General features: G+C 40.9%; 1 protein-coding gene across 1 annotated transcript; it reads right to left on the reverse strand.

The window, feature by feature from the left end:
- Positions 1 to 27067, reverse strand: si:ch211-176g6.2 (ras-associating and dilute domain-containing protein). Its single transcript, XM_034861325.1, has 18 exons — positions 26577 to 27067; positions 22507 to 22652; positions 21620 to 21794; positions 19075 to 19307; positions 17629 to 18089; positions 14798 to 15094; positions 14204 to 14617; positions 12582 to 12619; positions 12267 to 12496; positions 11964 to 12076; positions 6534 to 6798; positions 5328 to 5500; positions 3732 to 3876; positions 3425 to 3609; positions 2090 to 2531; positions 1807 to 2009; positions 1093 to 1232; positions 1 to 217 (listed from the first exon to the last, which is right to left on the reverse strand). Exons 1-18 carry the CDS (start codon positions 26702 to 26704, stop codon positions 124 to 126), a joined length of 3882 nt encoding a protein of 1293 aa, XP_034717216.1. The 5' UTR covers positions 26705 to 27067; the 3' UTR covers positions 1 to 123.
- Positions 27068 to 27476: the final 409 nt, after the last annotated feature.

Raw genomic sequence — 27476 nt, forward strand, 5'->3', positions numbered from 1 at the left:
TATTATAATCGTATACTTTATTTTTGTCATGAAAACACTAATATCCTTATTTTAAGGCCAGCGTTCTGAACTTGAATGTTGAAGTGCGCTCATGGTGCAGTCCCGGAGCAGTGAAAAATGAAGTCAGCAATCAGTCTGTATAGCTCTAGCCATCCAGTCAGATCTGGCCACCAGCAACCTCAGTCTGTCACCTGAGGACTGGATCAGCTCCTTCCCCCTAACAGAGACAAAGCAGAGGTGGAAGAGATGGAAATAAAACAAGCAGTTATCCACATTTGTTACTTAAAGATCCCATTTGCTCTTTCATGTTCAAACTAGTGTTTTTTGTTTCTACTAGAACACATTTCTATTATTATTCTCATGCGCTCCGTTTTAGCTCCTGTCTCAGTTTTAGCTCCTTCAAAGAAGCCCAGTCTGCTCTGATTGGCCAGCGTTTCTGGGTCTTTCACATCTGTGCACTCTGCGTCTCTGAACTGCATTGCAGCCTGGGAATGACTGTAACGGCACTGTAGCGGCACACTTTACCGATACTGTTGTGCTCATAAGTTTACATACCCATGCTAAAGTTGAGTAAAAAGAGGAACAAAAAAACATCTTTTGGAAATTTATATTTAAAAAAAAAAAGAAAAAATCCAACCTTTAAGGACACCAATGTTCTTTGTGAATGAATAATGTATTGTAAATAAATAAATGTCTTCCTTAAAATACAGGGGAAATAAATATACACACTCCTATGTTAAATTCCCATAGCGGCAGGCAGATTTTTATTATTAAAGGCCAGTTATTATCAGGATACTATGCATCCTGATAAAGTTCCCTTGGCCTTTGGAATTAAAATAGCCCCCCCCCATATCATCACATACCCTTCATCATACATAGAGATTGGCATGGGATACTTTCCATAAAATCATCTCTCAATGCAAATCAAACCAGCTGTTAGTCTAACTGAAATCAAACCATGCCAATCTCTTTCATAGTATTTATGCATAATCTCATCCTGCTTTATAATTTAAAAAAAAAGTCATGGAAGTCTCACTTTTTACAAAATGGGACCTTTAAATATGAGATTGCTCAGATTGGAATCATTCCTACCGCTGATAGTCCAGTCCAAGCAGACTGACACCGTTAATAGCCAGGATCCTGTCTCCTGGTACCAGCTTCTCACACCGGGCTGCAGGAGAGTCTGGAACCACTGCTCGGATGAAGATGCCTTTCACCTTCAAGGAAGTGTCCTGGAAGATGAGTTCAACATGTCATGGACTCATTTACACCCAACACTCTGTAATCAGCTGCCACCAGCACGTTCAAAATCCCACGTAAAAAAAAAAACACATCCCTTTTCACTTTATTTATGCTTTCTTATTCTTATTTGCCTATGTTCTGTGTTTAATTTTTGAAAATCTAAAGATTTTCAGAAGCTGACTTAATTGTCAATGTTGAAAACAATCAAAGTTTTAAAAATGATTTTAAAATTGCACTTCCACATGTAATATGGAAGTAAGAAATAACATACCTCATCTTTGCAAAGTGATCTTCATAGAATACTGAAATTACACCAATGGCTGCAGGTAAGGTAGGAAAAAAAGTAATAACAATAGTACGTGCTGTATATATATATAAAAAAGTCATTTAATTTGCTTTATTTTTTTGAAGGTGTGAGGCCTAAGAGATGCAGTCGCACACTTTGGAACTGGACCTGCCCTGGACCAATAAGAAAAAAACATCCCAGTTTGACATGAGAGGTCTTTAATAACTACGGGACAGAAAGAACCCAGGGTCAACCATCAGATCATCTCTTTCACTCACCGTTGTGTCAACCAGAGCAAGACCAAGTCCTCTATCACCTCGCTCCAGCTCCATACTAAAAACCTCATCGTTCTTGCCATCGTAATAGTCATCCTCTTCCTCCTCCTCTTCCTTTTTCAGTTCAACAAATGTTTTCACACTGGGGCAATCGGACTTCAAACGGTCTACTTTCAGTGCAGCCAGACATTCAAACAGTAATCCACCTAAGGAGAAATTAAACAGTTTTCTCTTACTGTAGACAAACAAAGCCAACCATCAAAGCTGATGTAGTTCTATGCTCTACCTTCATCATGTGTATCTACACCAGAGGACCAGGGAGGTGTCTCACTGTCACCCTTCATCCAAGTATCTTGGTTTGCTTTTAGCATATCAGTAGAATCTGTGATGTGGGGGGTGTTGGGTGGGGTGAGGAGACAGGAAGGGTCCAGAGCTGACCTCCTCATCTCACTGCTCTCTCTTTTCTGCAGCTCCAGATGTCTTAGCTTCTGAGACAAAAGGAGGGCTCCACAGGAGCTGAACTCATTTGAGTATTGGGTGGAGGATGGAGAGGGAGGTGGTGAGGGTGATGGAGGTACGGCACCAGAGGTAGTAGAAGGGGGGCGGCTGTCATGGACAGTAGCCTGAGCTAAGACCATCTTAACTGGCGAGCTATCCAAGGTTTCCAGATTGGCTTTTGGAAGAATATCCATCTTGGTCAGTTTAGCCTCCATGGGAATGGTATTACCCTGGATGAATAAAAGAGAAAAGCATTAGGATGTACTTTGTGCATACAAACACCATAGCAACATGTCCACATGATTGATGAGACACAAATAGGACAGTAGTGCTAAAAAACTGTGTATTACTACAGCTTTTACTACTGTTGATGCACAGAGCAGCCATGTTGGATTTTGAGGTCAGGTTTGATGAGTTTCTCCCGACTTTCCGAGTCGGAAATCCAACTTCAGGGGGAGTTCCAGTTCAAATTTCCAACTGGGAACTGGTAAATTCCGACTTCCCTGTTCATCATTATAATGCCCACCAGTCTAAATATACTTGAACTTGAAAGCCATACTTGAGTAGAAGTGCAAGTATCTCACAGGAAAATGACTTTGGTAGGAGTTAAAGTCACTTTTTAGAAAATTACTTGAGTAAAAGTTGTAAAGCATCTTATGTTTACTCATAGACTGTATATTATTGATATATTGTAATATATATTTTAATATTAACGGTCTATGTGTGTACTGTACGTAAGTATCTAAAGTAATTTTCTGATATTAAATGTATCTAAGTATTAGAAGTAAAAGTAAAAAAAAACAAAAAACGTTTGATTTGATCGCCAAAGTTGTGTAACGTTATCTTCATCATCACTGTCGTCGGGGTGTTCATCGTCTGCTACCATGGCAGCAGAGCCTTCCAGGTGCTTCCATGACACTATCAGTTATCCTCCTCCTCTTCTTCTTGAGTTTTGGCATATGGTTTATTTCACTGTCAATCACTGGTGCCCACTCTTATGTATGCCACATCTGCTACCTCGGCCAAGTGTAAATCTTACATCAACCATATTTCCAAACTTTGTCAGTATTAGTAATCTTGTTCAGTATATCTATGTAAAAATCAAAAGTAAGGAATGTTGTACCTTTTGCTCCCCAGTAGCTGTCTCCTCGTCGGACTGTAGGTCAGAAAGCGTGGACATGAACGCTTTCAGTTTGTCCAGCTGTTCCATCAGGGCTAAATCCATTATCTCCCTGCTAAATTGGATCTGGTATCCCTCATCTGGCAGCACCAGAGGATGGTGGGTGTCAAAACTCTCCAGGATATCAGCTGAGGGAAGATATTGCATTACAATCCCAAGAAATAAAATCTTGAGGATTATGATATTTATAATTGGTAATATGGATTAAGACACAATGGGAAAACAGCTGACCAGTATGTTGACCTCTCACCGGTTTCGTGTGCCACAGCCTGGTCATGAACAGATGGAGTCCATGTGTGTCTGCAGGGAGATGCTGGGCTGTAAAGACTCAGCAGGTGGTTCAGCTGGGCTGGACTCAGGGCAGGGTGGTCAGACCGCAAGGACACCCAAGATGTCTACAGACACACAAATGTTACAGTTATATGGTGTCTCATGGGAAAGCTAAATCCAAGTACCATACTTCATACTTTACCACCATGATCCTATTGTCTATTGCCTATTGTATTGCTCAGAGAGGGTCGTCACGGGGATACATTCGGACACACAACAAGAAAATAAGTAGATTTTGAATAGGAAATGAATAATGGCATTGGCAATGTGTCAATGCCTTTTAGAGTTCATGACCTCTTCCCTCACACAGACAACCTAAAGATATTTAAAGGGAGCACACTTGGTAGGTGCCACAAACTGGAGGCCTTCCTCAGTGAGGGCAGATTTGGTTTTGTGCACACTGACACGCTTCTCAATTCGGACACTTCCGTGAGAACACTTGTGTACACTATGGCTGCATCTCACGGCCCTTATTTGATAGTTGCACAACTTCTCAGTCCTTGGCTGAACAGGAAGTTGTTCTGGCCGTCTCAAAACTCTTATTTCTGCCACGAGGACCAAGGAGCGAGCATCAAGGACGGATCATGGAGGAGCTATAACCGAGGATATACTAGAGCAGCCTTCCCGCAAGTCGTGCTGAAAGAGTTGCTAACTCCGCCCATACAGCTGACGAATTCATGTGACGCTTCAAAGGAAAGGACGCCTCATCCTCGTAACGGGACGGACTAAGACGCCAACAAGTGAGGCAAGTGGAGGACTCAAGGAGGCAACTGAAGGGTTATGAGATGCAACCTATCCTCACTTGTGTACCGCGTACGTTCCAACCTGGTAGTGTTGTCTCAAATTGCACACAGCCGTTATTCAAATCCCCAGAATGACTCTTCTTCAGTTTAATTGTAAACTGCAAATTGCAATATATACCGACTGATTTTCTCACTATCTGAGTATAGAGCTAAAAAAAACATGTAGGAATTACATTTGTATTCGGCATTCGCCATTTTAATCATAACCTCGCCCGTCATATTCACAATGACACAATGACACAATTCACAATCGGCTTCATCCTGGGGAGATGGACTACAATACTTCGCTATTACTATTACTATTCGCTCCAAGTGAGAATGTTACGTGTGAAATCGAACACCTCATTTAAATAACTGATACGCACAACATTGCACAATTCTCCACGAATAACTGTACTGTTATTTGCTAATTTGTTGAAAATACATTTACTTCAGGATCATAGTGACCCTAGACTTAATATAAAGATGTTAGATATTTATACATTAAGTCTAAAAAACACACACACACAGTCCTGATGAAGCAGATTAGCTGAGTTTTTGATTGTTGATGTTGGGTATTTTACAGAAATACTTGAGATTAAAAACCAATACACTTTCTGTGCACTTCAGAAATCCCATTCCTAAATCCTCAGCCTGTTCTGTCTCCGTGGTTATTTATGGTTGAATAAACACAACTCAGCTGAATGCGAAGTGTGTGTTTGTGTGATTTGTACCTGCAGTAAATTCTTTCTAGGTGTGGCCAGCAGGTTGATAGCTGACGAGAGTGTGTGTGTGTGCTCCAAGGCCAGCTGTCCCAGTCCCGCTGCGTGGGCCCAGTCCAGGAGCAAGTCAAGATTGGCCCGCATGCGTACACCTCTGGACCACTGGTAGAAACCTGGCTCAGCGCCTGTGTGTGGAGAAAGTCAACATCAAAATCAAAAATTACTTGGGTTTTGAAACTTTTAGGAATATACAACAATACTTATTTCATTCTTTATGTTGGTTCTGAGAGGTGTTTGCATTCCCCATTATTCCAGACAATCTGGTTACAGTGAAATGTGACATCTGCCTTGGTAATGTATAGGCAAATATTAAGTAAATGTAAATTGGTAATGCAGATTTGGCAGCAACACAGATGCCCATGATTTCAATCCAAGCTAAAATTAAAGCATTAATTATTCTATTGTATTCTATTCTAACAATAATATGAACCCTTGTGCTGTCTTCCCGTCGACCGTGCAACTTTTGGTTTTTCTGGGTCAAAATTGAAACCTTTTTTTCAACGTTTTGGTCGTGTTGTTCAAAACCCTTGTTTCTTTTACCCCTTATGTTTCTGTCTATATTTTCTGCGCCTTTTGAAATTTTTTTGTTTTTTCCCCCCATGTTTTTGAAGCTTTTTTGGGACCTTTTTTTTGCAATAAAATTAAATAAAAACATCCAAATTTAGAGAAAGCAGTGGGCTGATCATTTATTTTACTTGTGAAGAGCGTTGTTTGGAACTACGCGTTGTTTTTCTTAAAAGACACTTTTCTGATAAAGATTTCTTTTGAAAATGGGTCAAATTTGACCCGAGGACAACAGAAGGGTTAACGCTACAAACGTACTACTACAAATGTATTACCATGAAAACAGGCAATATAGTTTTTTATGAGTCAGTCCCACATACACTCTCTCTAGCGCACCAAATGAAATGTCTAAAAATAGCATATGGACATATGGATTATTTCCTCCTTTTTAAATATCGTTAAATAAAAGCTACAGTTGTTTTAGGAAATCATTTTGTAATTGATGCATTTTTAAAGATTTATGTATTTGGTGAGAACAAATTGGTCTTGAGGTGGGGTGAGTTTAGAAGTTTCTACCCTCCAGCGATTGTTAGCCCACAAAATCTTCTGTGTACCAAGTTATTTTACTCTATGTGGACACTCGTGCACTGGTACCTCTCTCCATGAGGGAGTTGAAGAGTGATGCGTTGATGAAATAGAAGAGGTAGCCAATGAGCTGTGAGGATATCTCTGGGTGTAGCTGACAGTCGGACAGCAGTCTCCAGGTCTCGGCCAGGACGTCCACAATATGCTGGATCTCACCAGGGACCTGCAGTCCTCCTTTTCCAAGGACCCGAACACTCTTTCCAGTCACCTGCGGATCAGGACTCTCCCTGAACGGGTTGCAATCCAGAAGGCCCGGCAGGACGGGGTAGAGGACCTGATGAGATAGAAGCAGCTGAATAAAGGGGACTGCGCAGCTCAGTGTAAGAGTGACTCATTCATCAATGTGGAACCAGAGATTGTTACCAATTCCTGTGGGTCAATTTGAGGTTGGAAAAGTTAACATTTTGTGGTGGATGTTCTGATCACTGGGATAAAATAAAACATTTAACCCTCCAAACCAAATTTCAGACCACCCACATTTGTCTCTCTGTGTTCCTCACACTACAGAAATCAGCAGGAATAAGGGACACAGAGTTTGCAACTTTTCCTCTATTTCAGCCAAAGGTCCTCCCTGCTCCAAAGAGCGAGCCCAGACAACGATAGCTTTGTTAGGCCTAATTGTACACAGACATCCCCCTTCCCCCTCAATCTTAATCTTACACCCACCAAGCTTCCGAGGCTAGCCCCGGCTGTAGATCCACATTCCTAAAAAGCTGAATATGGCTCATGTGGGCTTGGCATGCCACTGTAACAAGACTGCTGAGTGAAGAGTTCTGAAGGAATCCACCAGAAGCAGATCGTTTTACATTTACAGTAAGGCCCTGCAGCAGAAGAACATGACTGCCATGGCTTCCATCAAACATGAAACACTGGAAAAGGGTGAGCATTAAGCCAAATAATCTTGCAGTGTTTCTGGTTGGAAAATGTTGCTCAGCAGAGCCAAGCCAGAGGATATTCTTTTATTGTGGGAGGACCACATGCGCCCATGGCATTATTCCATTATTCGCATTATTCCAGAGTAAATTTAAAAAAAAGTGTGTATTCTGTGCTGTCTGCTTATTTGTGCATTCATTATGATGGACAAGTAAACACACAGTCTGACCACACGCCTGTTAAAGTGTGTCTGAATTCATCATGACATGTCTTCAGTTAGAATAGCTGCACACCAGTGGCGCCTTTTGTTTTCCATGCCACAGCAATTAGCCTCACATTGGATGGTTGAGCATGACCACACCCAAAGATAAATGTTACTGCCCAGCATTGTAGGGCTAGTGTCTCTTTATGTCTGCTTATAGGGGTTGAAGAAAAGGTGAGCTAGAAAACAGAAAAAAGATTAAGTTTCTCTTGTTTTTCTTGTTTACGCCCTAGAACATTAAAATCTACAATGCCCAAACTAAACCCTGGGACAGCCACTGAAATGAGCCCTGACATCAATCACTATGTCATCTGCCTGGCCTAGTGAAGGGAAATACTACATGAGTAAATCATTAGGCCTTAGCTAGATTACTCCTCAAATTGACACTGGTGAGTTCACTGCATTCCTTACACAATCTGGTGCGTCAGTCCAGGAAAGATGTGGATAGGAGCTTGCTGTGAAGTGACAGTCATGATGGATGACACAATATGTCTGGATTAAATGAAAAGACCAAGAAAAACTGAGACTGTTATCCACACTATCCATCCATCCATCTTCATCCCCTTATCCGGAATCGGGTCGCGGGGGCAGCAGCTCCAGCAGGGAACCCCAAACCTCCCTTTCCCCGAGCCACATCAACAAGCTCCGACTGGGGGATCACGAGGCGTTCCCAGGCCAGGTTGGAGATATTATCTCTCCACCTAGTCCTGGGTCTTCCCCGAGGCCTCCTCCCAGCTGGACGTGCCTGGAACACCTCCCTAGATGCCTGAGCCACCTCAACTGGCTCCTTTCGACGCGAAGGAGCAGCGGCTCTACTCCGAGCTCCCCATGGATGACTGAGCTTCTCACCCTATCTCTAAGGGAGATGCTAGTACACCACTCCTGGGGAAACCCATTTCGACCGCTTGGACCCTTGTCCACAATAGACCAGCTAAATCCGAACATGGGGTGTACCTTTGAAAGCGTTCTGTAGAGATCTTCATCCATACTTATACGACAAACTGACTTCCTTCTCTTTTGCGAGAAACAAAATGAAAAGAATTAAAAATAGACTTACAATAAATTCTTCGCAAAAACGTGTACGCTTGTGGCCTTGACAAGTGATAACAGGGCTGTATTTGCACTTTCTATTTTAAAAAAAAGAAACTATAAACTACACAATCTAACATGTTCCAGCAGGAATCTGATCCAAAATCAGGGAACAACGACAACATCTGCAACCAAGAAACATTACTTTACTAAAATTACTAATACCACACTGTAAAAAAATTACTCTATTACAAGTAAAAGTCCTGCGTTGAAAATGTTACTTAAAGGTCCCATGGCACGGAAATGTCACTTTATGATGTTTTTAACATTAACATGCGTTCCCCGAGCCTGCCCATGGTCCCCCAGTAGCTAGAAATGGTGATAGGTGTAAACCGAGCCCTGGGTATCCTGCTCTGCCTTTGAGAAAATGAAAGGTCAAATAGGAGGCCGACAGGAGCGTTTCTATCCTCATATTCAAACCCGAGATCCTAACGATCACAGTTTTAAAAAAGGTCATTACCGTTGTGAAAAGTCGAGGTCTGGTTCTGTTAGACAAAACTTCACACGTGATGTGGAATGTGAGGTAGCTCTGTTTGACTTGTTTGTTGTGTAAAGTAAAAATGAAAAGTCTGATTTCAGCCCAATTTGTAATTCTTCACCCTACTTTATGCTTTGCTCCTGTCAAAATGACTGCGGCCACTCGAAGGCATCGCCATCATAAACGTAAATGACACTGGGTTATATTTTGAAAAGTTTGGAGTTGGTAAAATAGATGCAATGGACAACCTCATACTGTATCAGATTGAGCCTGGAACAACAGGGTACTGCCATTCACTCAAAAACTCCCCATCCCAGTCACCTTCATCTATAACTTTGCCAAGTTCATCTTGCCATTCCTCTTTTGATTTTGTCAAGAGAGTTTGGAGAGTCCGCTGTGAAATGGGAGATTAAGGTGTAATGAAAAGTTGCTTTAAACACAGTTAATATTACAAGACAAATGACCTTTTACCCATGTCTCTATGGGAGTAAAGCTATGAACTCAAAAGTACAGGGGAACTCAGACTATAACGCCAAAAGTTAATTGAACATGAAATTTAAATTAGATTCTGCGAGTTAAAACTTGATGAGCATACTGTATTATGTGTCTGGTTTATTTCTGAATTTACTGACAAACCACATCTGGAAGTCATTTGGTTCATCAGGCAGACTAGCTGAGAGAAATACTGTCTGGGCAGGTAGTTAGACGACCACATCCTCCTGCACTGAGCAACAAATGTGCTGCTTTTTAGAGATACAGTGTCAATGTCTCGCATGGGAAACAGATACAGCCTAGAAATAGAAAATTATCAAAACTGCTGCAGCAGGCACAAAATATATCTAAATCCCAACTGGCTGGACTTGTGAGACCTTGGCATACCATGGCTGCTGCTAACTGTCAGACCACCGCTGTGTTATAGCTGTTTCTGAAGTGGCTAATACTTCCTTTCCCTTTAGGCTTTGCAGGTTTGGAGCATTCTGGTTATTGGAGGGTCTGTACAGGAGGGAATCTGAGTGGACATGCAGCTCAGCTATCAGCTAGGATTCCTAGTTCAGCTCTACTGACTGAAAAGAAGTAAAAAGGCCAATCTCCTTATAAGTATTTTTTACCTAATATGTCACAGCTCAACTGGGAAATTGCCTAAAAAATTCCAGGTACTCTTCTACGTAATGGAGCTTGGTGCTTCAGTGAAAATGTGCACAAAGTAATTGTCACTGACAGATAAAATTGGTCACAAAAACAACAGATTAGATTACTTCATTGCCCCAAAATCTAGGTGTGTGCCAGTTAGGAGAGGGGGGAGGGGGAGATAATGCAAGAATGGAGGATTATCCTTGGGAAGTTTAGATCCAAATGTTTTAATCATCACTTCTTATTAACCTAGAATAACAACAATATATCGGACAATAAAGTCAGAATTCTGAGCATAAAGTCAGAATTTTGAGATTAAAACCTGAATTTGACTTTAATCTTTATTTTGAGAATTCTGACTTTATTATCTGAATTCTGAGAATAAAGTCAGAATTCTGAAAATAAAGATCAAAGTCAGAATTCTGACTTTAATCTCATAATTCTGAGAGCAAAGTCAGAATTCTAACTTTTTTCCCAGAATTCTGAGAATAAAGTCGGAATTCTGAGAATAAAGTCAGAACTCACATACATTTTTCACCAGTGGCCCTAATCCTCTTCCGTAACAATGTCTCATTTATTGAAATAAAATAAAAGCAGCACTATAATTATTATTTTATGGCCACTTGGGGGCAGTGAAACAACTGCTCATTTCATGCAAGACTCATGTTAGTTGTTGTAACATTAACATTAATTTGGAGTTGTCCAACAACTCCAATATAACTATTAAGTTCTCCGGTCTCCACTAACTCCTGAGGGAAATATCTGTTTCTTTCGCTGCTAAATGCTCCACTATTTAGTAGCAGGTAGTGTACAGCGGGTGTATAAGGCATGTGAGGTATGCTTTGCCAAAAAGAGCTGCCTGGGAAAGAGGGTGGTGAGAGCAGTGATACTGAATCAAACCAGTAATGTTGCTTTAGCGCTCTGTAGAGCTGAGTGGGAGTTAGGTGACGTCTCACATTACACATTTGATCCACTGTCATCCAAGTATTATCAAAAGATTGATTAGTGCAACTTTAGGATCTTGCCTTGTCTCCTGTTCTTCTTGCTGAGAAACAACTGTTCCTGGTTCCTTTTGTGTGTTTCAGTATTTTGCATGGGCAACACATTTCTTTGTGTCTCTTCTTTGTCTCTCTTTAGTTAAGTTAAACATGTTATGTGCTGACAAATCATAAGCTGCAATATAAAGCTGGCTTGGAGATCCCTGGATTGATTCCTTTATCCAAACACACCCACACACACAAACACACACACAGGCCCTTGGTGTCCTGTGTCTCTCCCATGTCATAATGCACCCAGTGTGGTCTGGCAGTGTGGCTGGTTAGTCTAAACCAGCCAGGCTGACAGTAAGCTCCGTAGAGTGGCTAACTGGGCTCTTTATTCTCAGCCCGTGTCTGATTATTTTCCTTTTCTTAAACGACACATCCATAATTGTCTGTGAGAGGAACAGATGGAGCCGCTACACAGACCGGCTTTCACGATTCTCCTACGGCCAAGAAGCTAAAGTAGATATTTTAGTTTCCCATGCAAGACTCTAGAGCACTATATTCAAGAACATGCAGTATGGTACGGCAATGGTAATTTCGGGTGTGCTTGGTCATCCTCTCACCTTGGTGATGTAGTACACACACTGCTGGAAGGCAAGCATAATGACCTCCTCCAGGACAGCCATTGTCTCCTCAGTGGCTGAACGGACAAAGGACAGACGTAGCTCCAACAGGGCTGAAATCACACACACTTGTGTTGGTACAGGTGTCGCTTCAGTGACATATTGAATCCTACTTTTCCAGTAATTTTCTAATGTGTCATCATTAAGCTGTGCTTTTTTGGTGGTTCACTACTAAGGGATATGCAGATTTAATTTTTCAGATGGTCACATTGTATCAAATTTGAAGCTCAATGGATGACTGACCCAAGTTCTCCACCTCCTTATTCTTGTCATCTTCTCGTCCTTCTTCTTCATCTTGCTGTCCCTGCTCCTTCTGGGTCCTCCACTCCAGAAGCAGAGGCAGCTGGTATTGGACGAAGTGCAGCAGCTCCAGACTATTGGACATCCACACCACCAGGGAGCTCAGTCCTGAGATCCCCCCGTGCTGGCTGAGATCCTGGAGGTCCTCCGGGCCTGAGCCCTCACCATTGAGACTGCATTACAGATGAAGAGGTGAGGCAGGTTAGACTGTGAACTTTAATGCAAGTTAAGTAAAGAAAAACAGTAAGGTGTGCTTACACTTCAGGTTGAACTGCAGCTAGGTCTTTAGTGTGCTCCTGTATGACAACAAAAAATAGAATGAGGGCATGAAAATATAATATTATAGAAGCAACCTTCATTTAAACAAACATACCGATGGAAAGAAGTTAAGATCAAAGGTATAAATGCTAATTAAAAATCTAGTAGACCACAGGGAGATGGCATAGAGTTAAAAGAGGATCATTCATGTAAACAGGAACCAGTCTACATAAAGAATTGTAAAAGGAGAAATGGCAGCCTACAATCCTCAGTGGCTTTAATAAAATATTTAATGAAAAATAAAGGTTTTAAAACTACATTTTGATACAGGGCGCCTTCACAAGACAGGGCGTAAAAAAGGTGAAAATGTCGGCCTTCTGGTCACATGTGGTTCTAGAAGCTTGATGGCATAGTTGTTGCGCCCAAAATCGCATTCTCTGCATTATATATTTAATATGCATATGTTCGTTCAACATACTTTTGTGTAAATTAACAATAGTGTGTATCTTTTCAGGCGCACTAAGCTGACATTTTCGACGTCACCTCCTGAGAACCCTTTTGCAGTTGGCGACACGTAACCATGGTAACCCCTTCCGACCTTAACTTTAGCGGCATTGCCAGAAAATGCTTAAATTACTGAAAAAGGTAAATAACTGGACCAACAGTCACAGATGACAAAATAACAGGTTCAAATGTGTAGAAACGTAAATTTGAGGATTATTCACGTTACAGAGCTACCTTAGTTCCAGTCCACACAGTATTCCAAGAAATTTCGGTTTCAAATTTCCATTTTCCATTTCCAAGAAAAACGCGTTCTGTTTCATTAGCATGTCTTTAACCAATCACAATCTTCATGGGCGGTGCTAAGCGGCGGATGGAGTTTTATAGCATTTGAAAAATAATTTGAAGGGATTTCGAAATAGTATTGAGTAAAAGTTGACATAATATAGTCTGTGATTATCCATCATCATATTTTCCTTTCATTTTAGTCTCAATAATTCCTAATTTCTGCTTTTCTAACTCAAACACTAGGTATAATTTTTCATAAATTAGATTTATTGACCATAAATTCCAAAATTAACTGTAAAACTAAAGTTAATAGTGTTGAAAAAAAGCGGCAAGTGTTGAAAAAAGGGACAAAAACGTAAGAAAAAGTTAAAAACATTTATAAAAAGCATTACACAAAGTTTTGATTTCCAATTTTGGGCTGTCTTATTAAATTTTATAGCATTGTAAAACAAATTGAAGTGGTTTTGAAATAGTATTGAGTAAAAGTTGACATAATATAGTCTGTGATTATCCATCAACATATTTTCCTTTCGTTTTAGTCTCAATAATTCCTAATTTCTGCTTTTCTAACTCAAACACTATGGATACATTTCTATAAATTAGATTTATTGACCATAAATTCCAAAATTAACTGTAACACTAAAGTCAACAGTGTTGAAAACGTCAAAAAAGTGGTGAAAAAAGGGACAAAAACGTAAGAAAAAATGAAAAACATCGATAAAAAGCATCAACAAAAGTGTTGATTTCAAATTTTGATGGGAAGACAACACAAGGGTTAAAAAAAATCGACTGTAACAGATCTCCAAAACATGTGATTATTTTCCACAACTCACCCACATGGCACTCTGAACTTCACTCGCAATGAGCAACAGAAGCCTGCGCAGGTCTGACGTATGAAGCCACGTGGATGAATATTGAACACAGAGACACAGCAAAAATGCAACAGTCAGTGGAGGTCTTTCTTTGCCGCTGGTCATTCCCATAGCAATTATTTCCTTGACAACGCAATCCTCATCCTCAATGTCATACTCCAGAGTCAGGCTGTTGCACTCCGGGGATTTTAAAAGGGGAAGGCCTCTGTTTAAGGACTGTTTGCTGCTTGAGATCTGGAGGTCCGAGGAGTTTGCCATGCACCCGTTGCAGAGGATCATTTCTCCAGGATGGCTTGTTGTAGTGGCTGAAGTGGTGTGGCCCAGCATCCAGGGGGCAGCAGTAATACTGGGCTCAGGAGCAGCATTATTTACTTCCTTCATTTCCAAGAAAAAAGAGGCATGTGAAAGAGCAGAAATTATATTTAAGTTAATATGTCTCACTTATGGAATTTGGGAAGACAAAGATCTTACCAAAAACATGCAATGGCTATTGGCAAAATATGCACGCACACAATCTGCCGTCACCTTCCTGTCTCTTCTGCATCTCACTCTTACCATGTGTGTCAAAGCAAAGGGATCCTTGAAAAGAAACACGTAGCGCTGTCCCAGCCCGATGACATCACCGGGGTTAAGCTGCACGTCTTTTCTCAGCACTTCGCCATTCCTCGTGACCACGGCGTTCTGATGAGGACAGAGCACGGTGGGGCCGCCGACGCCACGGCGATGGAAATAGCAGTGTATGAGAAGGATGTCATCGGCAAAGAGAAGGATGTCAGGCTTTGACCCGTCTTCGTGGTTACTTTGACCACCTAATACAACGTTTGGCCCAGCGAGTAGGTAGATAACAAAGTCCTGAGCGAGCGAAAAATGACATGTTACCACACAATCTGCAACAGTTGAGTGGATATTCTCCATGAGAATATTCCATTGAATCCATTGGATACATTTAGTCTCTTGTGGGTTGTGAGTCCAATATTCACTCTCTTTTTAGCTCTGCTCTGTTAGTATTACTTCCATCACAGCAGTATCTCTCAATTAAAGCAGTGTTATCATGTGGAAGTATTAGAATTATAGTCTTGATCTAAGCCTGAATTAGACAAACAATCTTTTATTAATTACATTGAGTGGCAAGCACAAGGTGATGACTTTCCTCTTGTGATGCCTGTCTTTTCCAACCGGAAGGATTTTAACCAGCTGTATTCATTCACAGATGAACTACCTGACGTTGTTCACAGCTGGACTTCATGTGATAGATGATTATGTGGTTATGACGGGTCTTTGGGGGAAAACAACTGTGACGCACACTCAAAAAACACAGCAGTGTGTGTTTGTGTGTGTGTGCCTACGTGTGTGTGGCAGCTGTTCACCGTTAAAACCATGCGTCATCAGCCAGGAAGCAGTGCCAGGGTTGTCTTTTTTCTGTTTCCTGATCAGTATTTTGACACCGTTTTTCTACTTACTGTTCACTGACCTTTCTTATAATGATTCTCCCACTCTCTCTCTCTCTCTTTGTATCCAAAGAAAACATGCTCTCAAAACACTGAGTAAAAGCCATATCATTAATTACTGGGCTGAATGAGAGTAATTTGTGTAAGAGCTGGTAAAGAGGTGGAAATGAACATTTGCTAAGCCCCAGTCCCCTTTGTTACAGTATCTACACCTGTTAATTGAATGTCGTTTTTTCAAACTATGACTGTTTTATCACTTTTTGACTTACTATAGTATGACTTTTTTCAATATGCTATACTTTGACTTTTTTCAACATACTATACTATGGCTTTTTTTGACATACTGTACTATGACTTTTTTTTACAATATTATGGGAAGATTCTTAGAAATCTATGCAACAAGACAGCGGCAGACATATAATTTCTAGCCGATGACTTTGTAAAATGATGACTTGCAGATTTTACCAGCCATCTAGCCATCTAATTAAACACTTGTTTGCGACTTTTTTCCCCCTATACCAGAATGTTTTCTAGTGCATAATGCCTACACAGCACTTTTTTGTGTGGCAACATCAGACTACACCAAGTTAAACTGGTTTATACTACCAAGCCGAGCAATACTGCTACTCATGGGTGTTGACGGTGTACATGTAGTCTATATCCACGACATTTCACTTCAATTGCTCGGTTGTCGCAGGAAATTCTGCTGGAATTTTCGTCCGGATGTCCGTTACCTTCCGCTTTCTTTGAGTTGGAATTCTAACCTCCGGTAGATTTCTGAGGACTATGGTTACCTGGTCCTCAGATCTCTGCAGGGTAAATCCAGACAGCTAGCTAGACTATCTGTCCAATCTGAGGACTATGGTTACCTGGTCCTCAGATCTCTGCAGGGTATATCCAGACAGCTAGCTAGACTATCTGTCCAATCAGAGTTTTCTCTCACATGACTGAAACAACTTTTGAAAACATTTTGTTCCACCAGAACTAATTCCTTCCTGAGGCTATTTTGCAGCGGCACCATGGCTCTGTCCTGCCCAAGGCGATTGTGACTGGTTTAAATAAATGCCAATAAACCAGAGTGCGTTTTTCTCCTATACCGGAACGCTGTGTGGACTAGCCAGACGGCTTTATAACTGTCAACATAGCAAGTATCTAACCACCCCGCTGTGGTGTGGAGAAATATGTAGCAATGTGAGACTAGCATCTAGCTAACATTGACATTGTGGGAAGTTGGGCTTAGCATCCTCAACCTGGCAACCCCCCTGGAACTTTGAGTCTGGGGAGGAGGGGCTGGAGGAGATGGCTCTATCCAGTATTTTGAATTTGGACTACAGTAACCATTTAAAACGCTAGCCGTCAGTATTAGCCTACATATTGCACCTTAAAACAGCTACGCTACACTTAACATATGTATCAAACTGTGTCAATACCCTGCAAATAAATGAAACATGTTATAAATGAAACATGTTATATTGGTCATATACAAGGAAATATAAATGTGCAGTACACAGAAAAAAACAGTAGCACCAAAAATTACGATATTTTACAGCTCCCCTTAGCCATGGCTTCCCCGTATTTCCAATCCTGGAGTTGCAAATGGGAACGCTGGTTCTGTAAGAGTTTTTCCCCATTCTGCATTCCCTTTTAAATTTCCTTAATTTTACTGCACGTTGAAACACTGGACTCTCACAGAAGATGTAGTGATCTCGTAGGTTAATGTTATGGCCACCAGTTTTGATTGTTACAACCTTTTTATGTAAAAACCAGAAAAATACTAATGGAGTTTTACATCTGGACTGGAGTTTAATGCCAATTACTCTGAAGAGCTCAAACTATGTAACATGAAGATAATCTATGAGACTTTTATTTTCAAAAGGAGGGTGACCAAAATAGCTCCTCCCTCAACTCTATTGCAGAGTGTGTGTCTGAATGAGATACCTGTGTGTGGCTGCAGCCCTGCAGCAACAGCAGGTATGGACAGTCTTGAGGAGGGTGAATGTGGTACTGTGTGGTGTTATCGTCCCTGTTCTCCGTCTCCAGCCCCTTTGACTCCTCTCTTTCCCCCTCGCCTCTCGGCCTCGACGGACAGAGGGTCTCTGTTTTGGCTCGTGGCCTGCCGTCCCCCTCGGATGAAACCGCCAGGCTGTGAATGTGATTCTGTTCTGGGCTTGTATCCAAGCGCTCATAACTCGGCACTGAAGTTTGATTCAGACTCTCTCTTCGAACCCTGTGACATTCATCGTGATTTGTGTCCTGTTTGGTCTCTGGATCAGAATCTAAGAGGTCCATCTCACTTTTGCTCCTCAACAGTTTGTGGCCTCGTCCCATGGTCCTCTCTATGAGGGTGGAGGTCACTCTGGAGCGGCTCTTCTGCAGCTTTCGAGCCTGGGCATTGATACCTAACAGGGAGATGAATAAACAAATTAAACAGTTGGAAATTAAATCGGACACTGCTGTGAAAATGTTAGCAAATTGAGCTGCTATATAAATAGCCTACATAAGTAATGGAATGTAGTGATAGGGCAACACCCAACCCGATTTTTCCTGAAGTAAAGTGAGGTGTGTGTGAGCCTGTGTGTGTTCAGTCATTTGTACATCATGCGTTTATGCCAGAGTCAACACAGAAGAGCCCCCATACAGGAAACAGACCTCGATGGAAAGAAAGACAGAGCTCATGGAAATAAAAACGTTCATCCACAAGCTGACACTGATAGAGCGCCATCACAAGCCGCGCCATTCATAAAAGCAAAACACAAAACAGGAAGCGCACTCTTGCACTATGACCACAGCTGTATCAACCACAGCTGGAGCCTCCAAAAATGATAGTACAGTAAGTGGTCCACCCTAGACATTTAAAGTGCCATTAAGTATATGTGTCCAGCATCTATGGAAAGTACTGGCTATGTAATGGGTATATCTACTGCATAATGCTTTATAAATATCAGTTGAAAAGATAATTTGATGTGCAAATTGCAAGTGCATTGTGTTAAAACCGTTGAATGTTAAATGAAGGGTGTGTCACTTGAAAAGATTTAATTGACTCACACGGTGTCTGCAATGTTCATTAAAATAAAAGGTTTCTCTGGCCTCTATAAGAAAAGAAATAAAATAGAGGTCCACATTTGTAACAGAAGTTTTAAAAGAAAGAAAAGTAGAAATCGTGGACTTATTAAAATAAAAAAAAATAGTTTGTTCTGTTTGGCTTGGCTTGAAAAAAACCATCCAAACCACATTTTTACTGTGAAAACTACAATATAAATCTAGATTTAATACTGACAATATTTCATTTAATAGTTCAAACATTTATTCCAGGACATGCAGACACCCTGAATGAGGTTGTGGTATGATGTGAAACAATCAGGCTGCAGCCGTCGGACACTGTACCAGCAGTGACGGTGTCTTTGTCTTTGGATGTCTTCTCTTCAACTGAGCTCCTCCTCTGGATTTCAAACCGTCTCGCCAGGCCTTCTCTGGGTTTCCATAGCGACTGCAGGAGAAGGGGCTTCTCATTGTCGCTCACGACTCGGAACCCTTCTGTCCTCCACCGATGATCTCCAATGGAGCCAATGGTGTCACACAGAACATAGGACTCTGCCTCCTCCTTGCCCAGGCCATACCTAGAAGACATATGAGGATCCATAATGTCATCATTATGATCAAACTAACTGGAAATTAATATATGTATTATATACGTCAGTTCCACTTTACTTGTGCTCATTTAAAATACAATCACTCAACACTGATAATACTACGTACTATAATGCAACAAGCCGTAAACACAACATTGCAATATTACCACCGAATCCATACAGTGAATGCATTTTCAGAAAAGAAAGCCTGTCTACACATCCAGCAGACATGCAGCAACGTTAGCATTAGCTCTGAAGTCAGTTTCCCGGCCAATGTTCCAATATTTACTTTACTTTTAGCTAAGGGGACCAAATTTTTCAGAGAGAATCCGGGGACGTTTTAAGCTCAGAACCTCCAAATCACGTCATGTTTTTATTTTTGTAAAACTGAAAACGGGGACACTAGACCTAGAGCTGTTCTCATTAGGGGCTGAGCCCCATCCCTAAAGGTCTGATCCTAGACTCACCCTGCTGCTACTTCATACTGTACTCCACTACACCTCAGAGGGGAACGTTGTAATATTTACTGAACTACTGATATCCGACAGCTTTTGCTTTATTGCTTCAGGCTTGTTTCTGCCACAGCTCATTGAGCATCGGATACAATAAAAACTATTGAGGAAATATTTTCCTTTGACATTGATGCAGTATTAAATGAGATCTCTGCAGTCGGCAGCAGAGTAACAAAATACAATGGAAGTCAATAGGATAATTGTCCAGCTTGTATTTATGTTCATTAAAGTGTTTGTTTTGCTACTGACAGACTCAGATTATTTTGTAAGTGTCTGACAACATCATGGAAAGGATTTCTAAGGAGGTCGACCTTCCTATTCAAGATAAAGATCCTTTTTTTAAACATAAAAGTGCGTTTGCTAAACCCACCAGACTCCATGTAAATAATCAATAATTTTAGCATGGCTTTCTAAAACATCTCTGATCTCAGTGTTTTCTTTCTTTGGTTCCAATATCGGGTCTGTCAGTCAAAGTGAAACCGGGGACAATTCCGGGGACAGATCCAGCCGGGGACAGGTCCCCAAAACCGGGGACTGTCCCCAGAAAGCAGGGTTGCTGGTCACCCTATTTTTAGCTCAAGTTTGGTCTTAACCACCTCCTTTACACGGAAATGCCTGTCTCTTTATACATACTTTATTAAATATTACATATACACTCCACCATGGTCACGGCTCACCAGCCAGTCGCTACTGTTATCTGTATGGCTTTTTTTGCTTAGCAGGTTTCTTACAGCGGATTTATCAGTTCTTTTTTTCTGAAAAACAAGAGTTTGTGAGTATGATAAACCAAAACAGTGAAGTGGTGGGCTTTAAAAAGAAGTTCAAAAGATGCTAAACCGCTCTATAGAGCTAGGGGGGAACTGCAGAGTCAAGTGAGGATGTGTGGGTCCGTCACAACATGCGACAATTTTCACATTATGCATAGTAATTTGACCCATTATTAATCTAAAAAATTTATTAGAGCAGCTTTCATGTAAAACACTTCAATATGAAGATATGCTTACTTATAGAGGGGTCTAGTAGTTTCTTTGAACTATATCCTTAGTTCAAAGATAAGTTCCATATCATTATCAGGAATATTCCATTAGACCTGCATACAGTACATAAATGAGCTTATCAAGATACATAATCTTGCTGTATGTATCAAGATACATAATCTTGCTTAATGTATTTGCTAACCCTTTACTAAATAAGTGATCTAGTAATGATTTTTGCTAAATGTCACTGCTACAGTGTAGATTTTTACTGAGGGAAAAGAAAAATGATTTACTCTTTCCTCCACAAGCTGAATACCACTTGTATTATTCATACCATTATGTTTTTGGCTGAAACACGAAGCAAAGGCTGACAGACGTTCACTCACTCTCCGCCTCGGAGTCCTGGCCGCCCGTGCTGTCTTTCACACAAATCTGTGGTTTTCTCTAGACCTTTTCAGAAGAACTAACTAAACTATTTGGCACACCCACACACACGCACACTGTATACACTGTACTGCAATTATAATAAACAGAACAATGTGTAAGGTTGACTTTGTTCATCTGAAATGTATTAATCGCAACATGAACTCCTTTCGTCGAACGCCAACGTTTTGTGCATCAAGGACTGTTGTGCCTGCTTTCATATACAACTTATATGGCACAACGGTAAATTACAGCAGAGGAAGCATGTGGAGGGACATAACTCACCTCGCGTTGACACACATACCCACAGACAAAGCAGACATGTGGCAGGCAGACTCACACACACACACACACACACAGGGGGGACACAGATAACACATGGCCTTACCGTTCGAGGGCCTCTTTGACTAGCTCTTTTGCACTAGAGTGTGTGGTAGCCAGGACACTCTTATAGTGAGATCCCTCGCAGATTTCATTTCCAAAGATCTTCAGGATCCCTGGGGCAGTTATCTGATTGGACAGCTCGGATGGATCGTCCACTCTTAGAGCATCTGCGGAGATCACTGCATGACAACAAAGGGAATAGGATTAATGCTAGTTCTCAGTTACCGTTAGTTAGCATTAAAGGGCACAGGGCCAAGTTTGGGCCTTGTTCCATTTGTTTGGCCCGCCGTGGTTTTTGAGAAGGTCATGCTCATTCTCCTCTTACATTGAAAATACTGTAAAATCATAGATGTAATGCCTGTAACATATGTGCAACTCAAAAGTACTTCATCTGAGTTTTATTGTAATGTTAAGCACAGTGCTGGTAAAACTCCATCTTAAATTCAAAAGTTTTATATATGAAGAATTACAAAATTTTCGGTGTTCTTCAACATGTATTTTTCATCTGTGCCTTTCATCCAGATACATTTTGGCCCTTCATACATATGAATTTGGGCACCTCTGCAATTGACCAATGGTCTATACTGACAGCATAACAGATGGAAAATGTGCACTGATGGGTGAGCTGGTTCCTTCTATTTCATATGAAGAAATTACATTCAAAATCTCATTAAAACCATTTAAGCAGTCTAATTATAATGGCATTTGTAAGCAGGTATACTTTCTTTAGTCAATTTTACCCTGTAAATCTACGATATACAGTGGTCAAACTATGGTTTCCTTTTGTCACTGAACTTAATGTGTAAAAGAAGTGTCTCTCATAATGTATGCAGCAACTAAATCCTGGACAAACATGCAAGGGGAAAAAAATGTCAAGTCATTGGGACGTACTGCTTCCCTTCCTGGCCGGGATGGACAGCGAGGACCTGATTCCTGATGTCAGCGTCATGGAGCTGGATTTGGAGGCGGAGCCGCGGAGGAAGACACCTGAGAGGCGGAGAGTTTGGTGACGGATCCGGCTCACACCCTCTGCTGATCTGATGAACAGAGGAGAAGGATGGGTCCTTAAGGTGATCCCTTGATCGTGACACTGAATCCCTACCAGCAGACCCCTTGTGGAAGGGCAGTGAGAAAGGTTGGATAGATCCCAATAGAGACCAAACAGAGGGTCTCATTGTCATGTGAACAGAGGGATGGGGGAAGGGTAGATCAATTGTTAAAGGAGACAAATGAAGGAGAAATCATGAAAAGGAGGGAATACAACAGAAGTAAGAAGACAGAAAATACAAACAACAATTGATGCAACAGTAAAGGAGAAACAAAAGTGATGACTAGTCAAGTATTTAGAAGTAAAAAAAGAAGCAAAACCTTCTACGTTCGACACACATTTTGACAAAATATGAGGATTACTCCCAGAAACCTAGATGACAAGCTTGTATCACATGTACATACGTGTCTGTCTCCAGCACAATGCCTCCCTCAGCTCTCTCCGGACATTAATGAAATAATGAAGCGTTGTTTCACTTCCAACCAAGCCTGTAAGCTTCTTATTACTCTGGTTCAAAGGTTCTCTTGAGAAACGCCACCACTTGGATATAAAAAGATTTAAAGCTGTGGTAGGCACTTCATTTTGCCGTTGTTGGGCAAAAAATTCCATAATAATCTTTTATGGCATATTGTTATTCATGTGGACAAGAGAACACGTCAGGGTTCAGGTTTCCAGGCTTTAAAAAATCTAGACGGGATGGCAGATGTTGGCCAATGACAGGTACATTTAGAGAGAAAGAGAGAGAGAGAGAGAGAGAGCACAGTTTGTCTTTACCTCTCCCACTTTGAGGAGCAGTGACTGACCCCCTCACACACACACACACACACACACCTGTAATGTTGACATGTTGATGCTGATATCATCAGTTTTGTTCTTGTTTTTTTGATTGTTGATGTAAATGTGATCAGTGTCTCTCTGTTTATGAGCTTTAGCAATACTGTGTGTCACTAAGGTCATGCTAATGAAGCTTCTTTGAATTGAATTGAATTGAGAGAGAGAGAGAGAGATAGAGAAAGAGAGAGAAAGAGAGAGTTCTTATTGGCTGTTAAGTACATTGGTAGGAAGGAGACCTGTAGGAAGAGGTCTCACTCTCATTCAAATTCCGGCATTTATTAGCATTCTACCTACTGCTGATTTAGGATTTGGCTAATATCACTAGAGCAGTGTCTGTGCTGGTCCTAATGGTTCGAATTGCTCGAATTGTTGCTCAAGCCATTCATCTAAACTTCACACTCAACACTGTTCCTCCTTGGGTCCTGGGCAACAACCTGCCATGACGTAGTCGCGTCCCCTAGCAATGCTACAGAATGCTTGTCATTTGCTAGCATCAGTTATTTGGGACCAGGCTATTTCTGTTCATTCCGAAAGTTACATTGCTAATGCTACAATGTAGGTCTCTCTTCCCTAATCTGTTAATGAACATATTGTAACGAGCGACGGAGAGCGAGCTGTTCCCAGCATGCTTTTCGGCGCTAGTAATGTTAATAGAGGTCCGCTTTTAATACACTGCACAGTAGAGCCCTGTGCAGTACTGTTTCCTTAGTCCCATCCCGCCTACTCTCACTGGATTTCTGACCATTACCGCCCAGTGTGTGTGTCCTACTCCCCCCCGCACCCACACACACACATTGTAACCATGCATACACACCGAGGTCTCATAAAAGCTCCATGTTACTTCACATGTAGAAACTAGGAATAAAACAGAAAAGATTAGCACGTCATTGTGAAGCGTTCTCCCCTAATAATAATTGATGATTTATTGAAATGTGATTTTTTTTCTGCATCTATGACAAGTTGAGCTCAAGATGAGGGAAAAACTGCTAAAATCAGCGAGACACCATAGTAACTGGAGAATGCACTGTGTTGTGTTGAAATGGTGTTTCGCTTGTCATTTGCTAAAAGCAGCTAATTGGGACCAGGCTATTTCTGTTCATTCCGAAAGTTACATTGCTAACGCTACAATGTAGGTTTCTCTTTCCTAATCTGTTAATGAACATATTGTAACGAGCGACAGAGAGCATGCTGGGTACAGCCTTAAAGTAGCAAGCTACACACTGAAAATGACAAGTTTGACACTGGTAAGAACAAATAAAGTTTAACCATGTGTCCAGATAATTGAAATGGCTCATGCTACTGTATTGTGTGAACAGTTAACTTTATTTAATTTCTTATGTGCCATTTTCTAACCAATGTTCCACTAAAACAAGTTCTTATTCAGATGCCAGCTCAGAGCCGGACTGTGCAGCCACCGAGTGGTTAATTTAGTGCTTATTTGCAACTTGTTGGCTCCATTCTTCTGGTTACATCACAGGCCCCGCACTTTCTTAGTTGACCAACCGCTTTACGCACAAAGTTAAAACCACAGAGCCCTGTCCAAAATGGCACCAACTTTGACATGCACCTCCTTGGTTATCCAGCAAAACACCTGCCAAGCGGGAAGTAGATTGGATAAACGGTTCTTGAGATATGCAAAGGACACACACACACACACACACACACACACACACACACACACACTATGGGACCAAATTAGGTTTTACATCTTGGGCTTTTTAGCCCTTGTATGGAATTTGGGTCAAATTGACCCATTTCAAATTTTTACAAAAAAGAAAATGGTCCAAGTTACATTTTTTTCTAGCTGAAAATCATCTTATTTTCTGTGATAAACATGTATTCCTGACTCAGTTCAGAAGATTATTCTGGATATGACCACTTATGTTTTTGCTTATAGTGGATTTTTAACATGAATGAATTATAAAAATCCATTTTTAGTTGTGTTCTAGTAGAGACTGATTACATTCCCTAAACACATGTTAACGCAATTGTTTGAAATTGAGACAAAGACAATATTTGATAATAGATTATGAAGTAACATTTTATTTCAGAATTGTTTTAAAAAAAACAAATAAGTCACGGGTCAGTTTGACACCCGAAGGTGAAGACAATACTAGAGTTAAATATTAGCAGCCAATCACCAAACATGTTATTGCATTGTTGCTACAGATGTCCTTCATCCTTAGTCTGAGATTGACGGAGCAAAGATTAAAAATATAACTCGCATGATAAGTCATATGGCATGTTGATTTTCTCTTTTTGGCAATAGTGCCTATAGTGGCAATAGTGGCCTAAAACACCAGAAATGGATGTAGGCCTTGTAGGATGTTGCATTTTAGTAACGTGATCTATCATGAAAATATTTTCACAATGCACTTTCATTTTTTTTTGTCACTGAAAAATATAATAGATGAGTAAATGTCAGCCAAGTAGACCAGAATTAGCCATCATTGTTACACACATGCATGCATTCATGCACATCACACACTGGTTAGGTTGCATTCATGATTCAGTGAACTCATGACTGAACTGATAAATGGATTTAACCATTTTAAAAAAAACTACTAAAAATTAAAATTGTTCTTCAGTTAAGCTAAACTGTGTAGTGTCCCTTTTAACCTTTTTAACTGTCCCGTTTGACATGAACATGTCATTGGAGTGAGGTAGAAGTTTTTCATGTGTTTAACATATTGTCTAAATACAAATTACATGACTTGGCCAGATTTTGTTGTTGTGTGGGCTTGTAAAAAAGAAAAAGTGCATTTAAATGTGTTTTTATGAGTTAAGTGGTTGATTTTTTTTTACTTTTTGCTCTTTGTTCTGTCAAATAAGTTCCCAGTCTCCCTCTTTACCCATAAAAAAATCTGATGGGCGAAATAGAAGACGACTTATAGACTCACAGGTATTCTAAATTTTTTTTTTTGAAGCATAAGAAAAGGGTAACACATTAATGTACACATTTAAAATGAAAATGTGACATGTAGAGGAAAATTAAGACTTTTATTGTCAACATAGTCAGCATAACTCTCTCAGAATTCATTTGTAGGCTACAAAGTGTAAAAGCTAAGATTATACTCACTGCTGAGAGCCATCACTTGTCTTCCTTCCCAGCTTGACATACCGTCTTTTGGGTGAAGTTGTGGGTAAAATCGGTGGTCTTGGTGGGAGAGAACGCCACTCCTCAGAAGAAAGTGTCATCTGATTCATTCCTGTGCGCTGGACTTGTATTCCTGTTGGAGAAAACTATTAAATGGTTCCTATCATGTCCCATCAGCCTGTGATGCGCACAGATGGCTTTGCTTCATTCCTGGACTGTCTCATCCAGGACAAGCGTCACAAAGCCATCCAGCTGCTGCATTTCACGCACTTTAAACGGAACAGGCGCTGCAGATGTTTCCAGCGCATCCAGCTGCTGGAACTGGAACTGCCGTTCAGTTTAACGACGGTTCGAACTTTGCGCCAATGTCCCTGTAACACCGACACACCAGATGAGTCATTGGACTGACCCCTGGTCTCCAAGTGGACACACCTGGACACTTCACATCGATTCGTGTTGCTGCAGTTTCTTTCAAATTCAGCTCGAACCCGCTCTCCAGATGTGCGTCGACAGCGCAACGGTTTGGTGACGCCAAGCGCGCAACACCCGCCCACCTATACTGAATCTTTCAAAATAAAATCCCCACAGTAGAAGGCGTTTCAGCTTGTTCAGGTTTTGTTTTGAATTCCAAATGCTAATTATCTAATATTTCGGAAGTGAACTTGTTGAGGAAAGTTCTTAGATTCGGAGAGTTTGTATCTCAACGCAAATGGAAATGATCAGACAAGCCTCATGAGCACCAATGGACCAAACACCTGGATCAGGACTCCATCTTCTGGCTGCAAACAGATATAAACTGAGATTAAAGGAGTCCTGTAGCCTAAAATATGGATTATTGAAGTATTGATACTTACTGTACCAACACTATCAATAGAAAAGCTA

This window comes from Etheostoma cragini, chromosome 21 (genome assembly GCF_013103735.1).
Source record: "Etheostoma cragini isolate CJK2018 chromosome 21, CSU_Ecrag_1.0, whole genome shotgun sequence".
Classification (NCBI taxonomy): domain Eukaryota; kingdom Metazoa; phylum Chordata; class Actinopteri; order Perciformes; family Percidae; genus Etheostoma; species Etheostoma cragini.

Coding starts and splice junctions, on each gene's coding strand:
- si:ch211-176g6.2 (XM_034861325.1), bottom strand. CDS start 26,704: ATGAATCAGATGACACTTTCTTCTGAGGAGTGGCGTTCTCTCCCACCA. Junction 3,610..3,731: donor GGCTGTGGCACACGAAACCG/GTGAGAGGTCAA, acceptor ATCTTCCCTCAG/CTGATATCCTGGAGAGTTTT. Junction 218..1,092: donor CTTGGACTGGACTATCAGCG/GTAGGAATGATT, acceptor TGTCTCTGTTAG/GGGGAAGGAGCTGATCCAGT.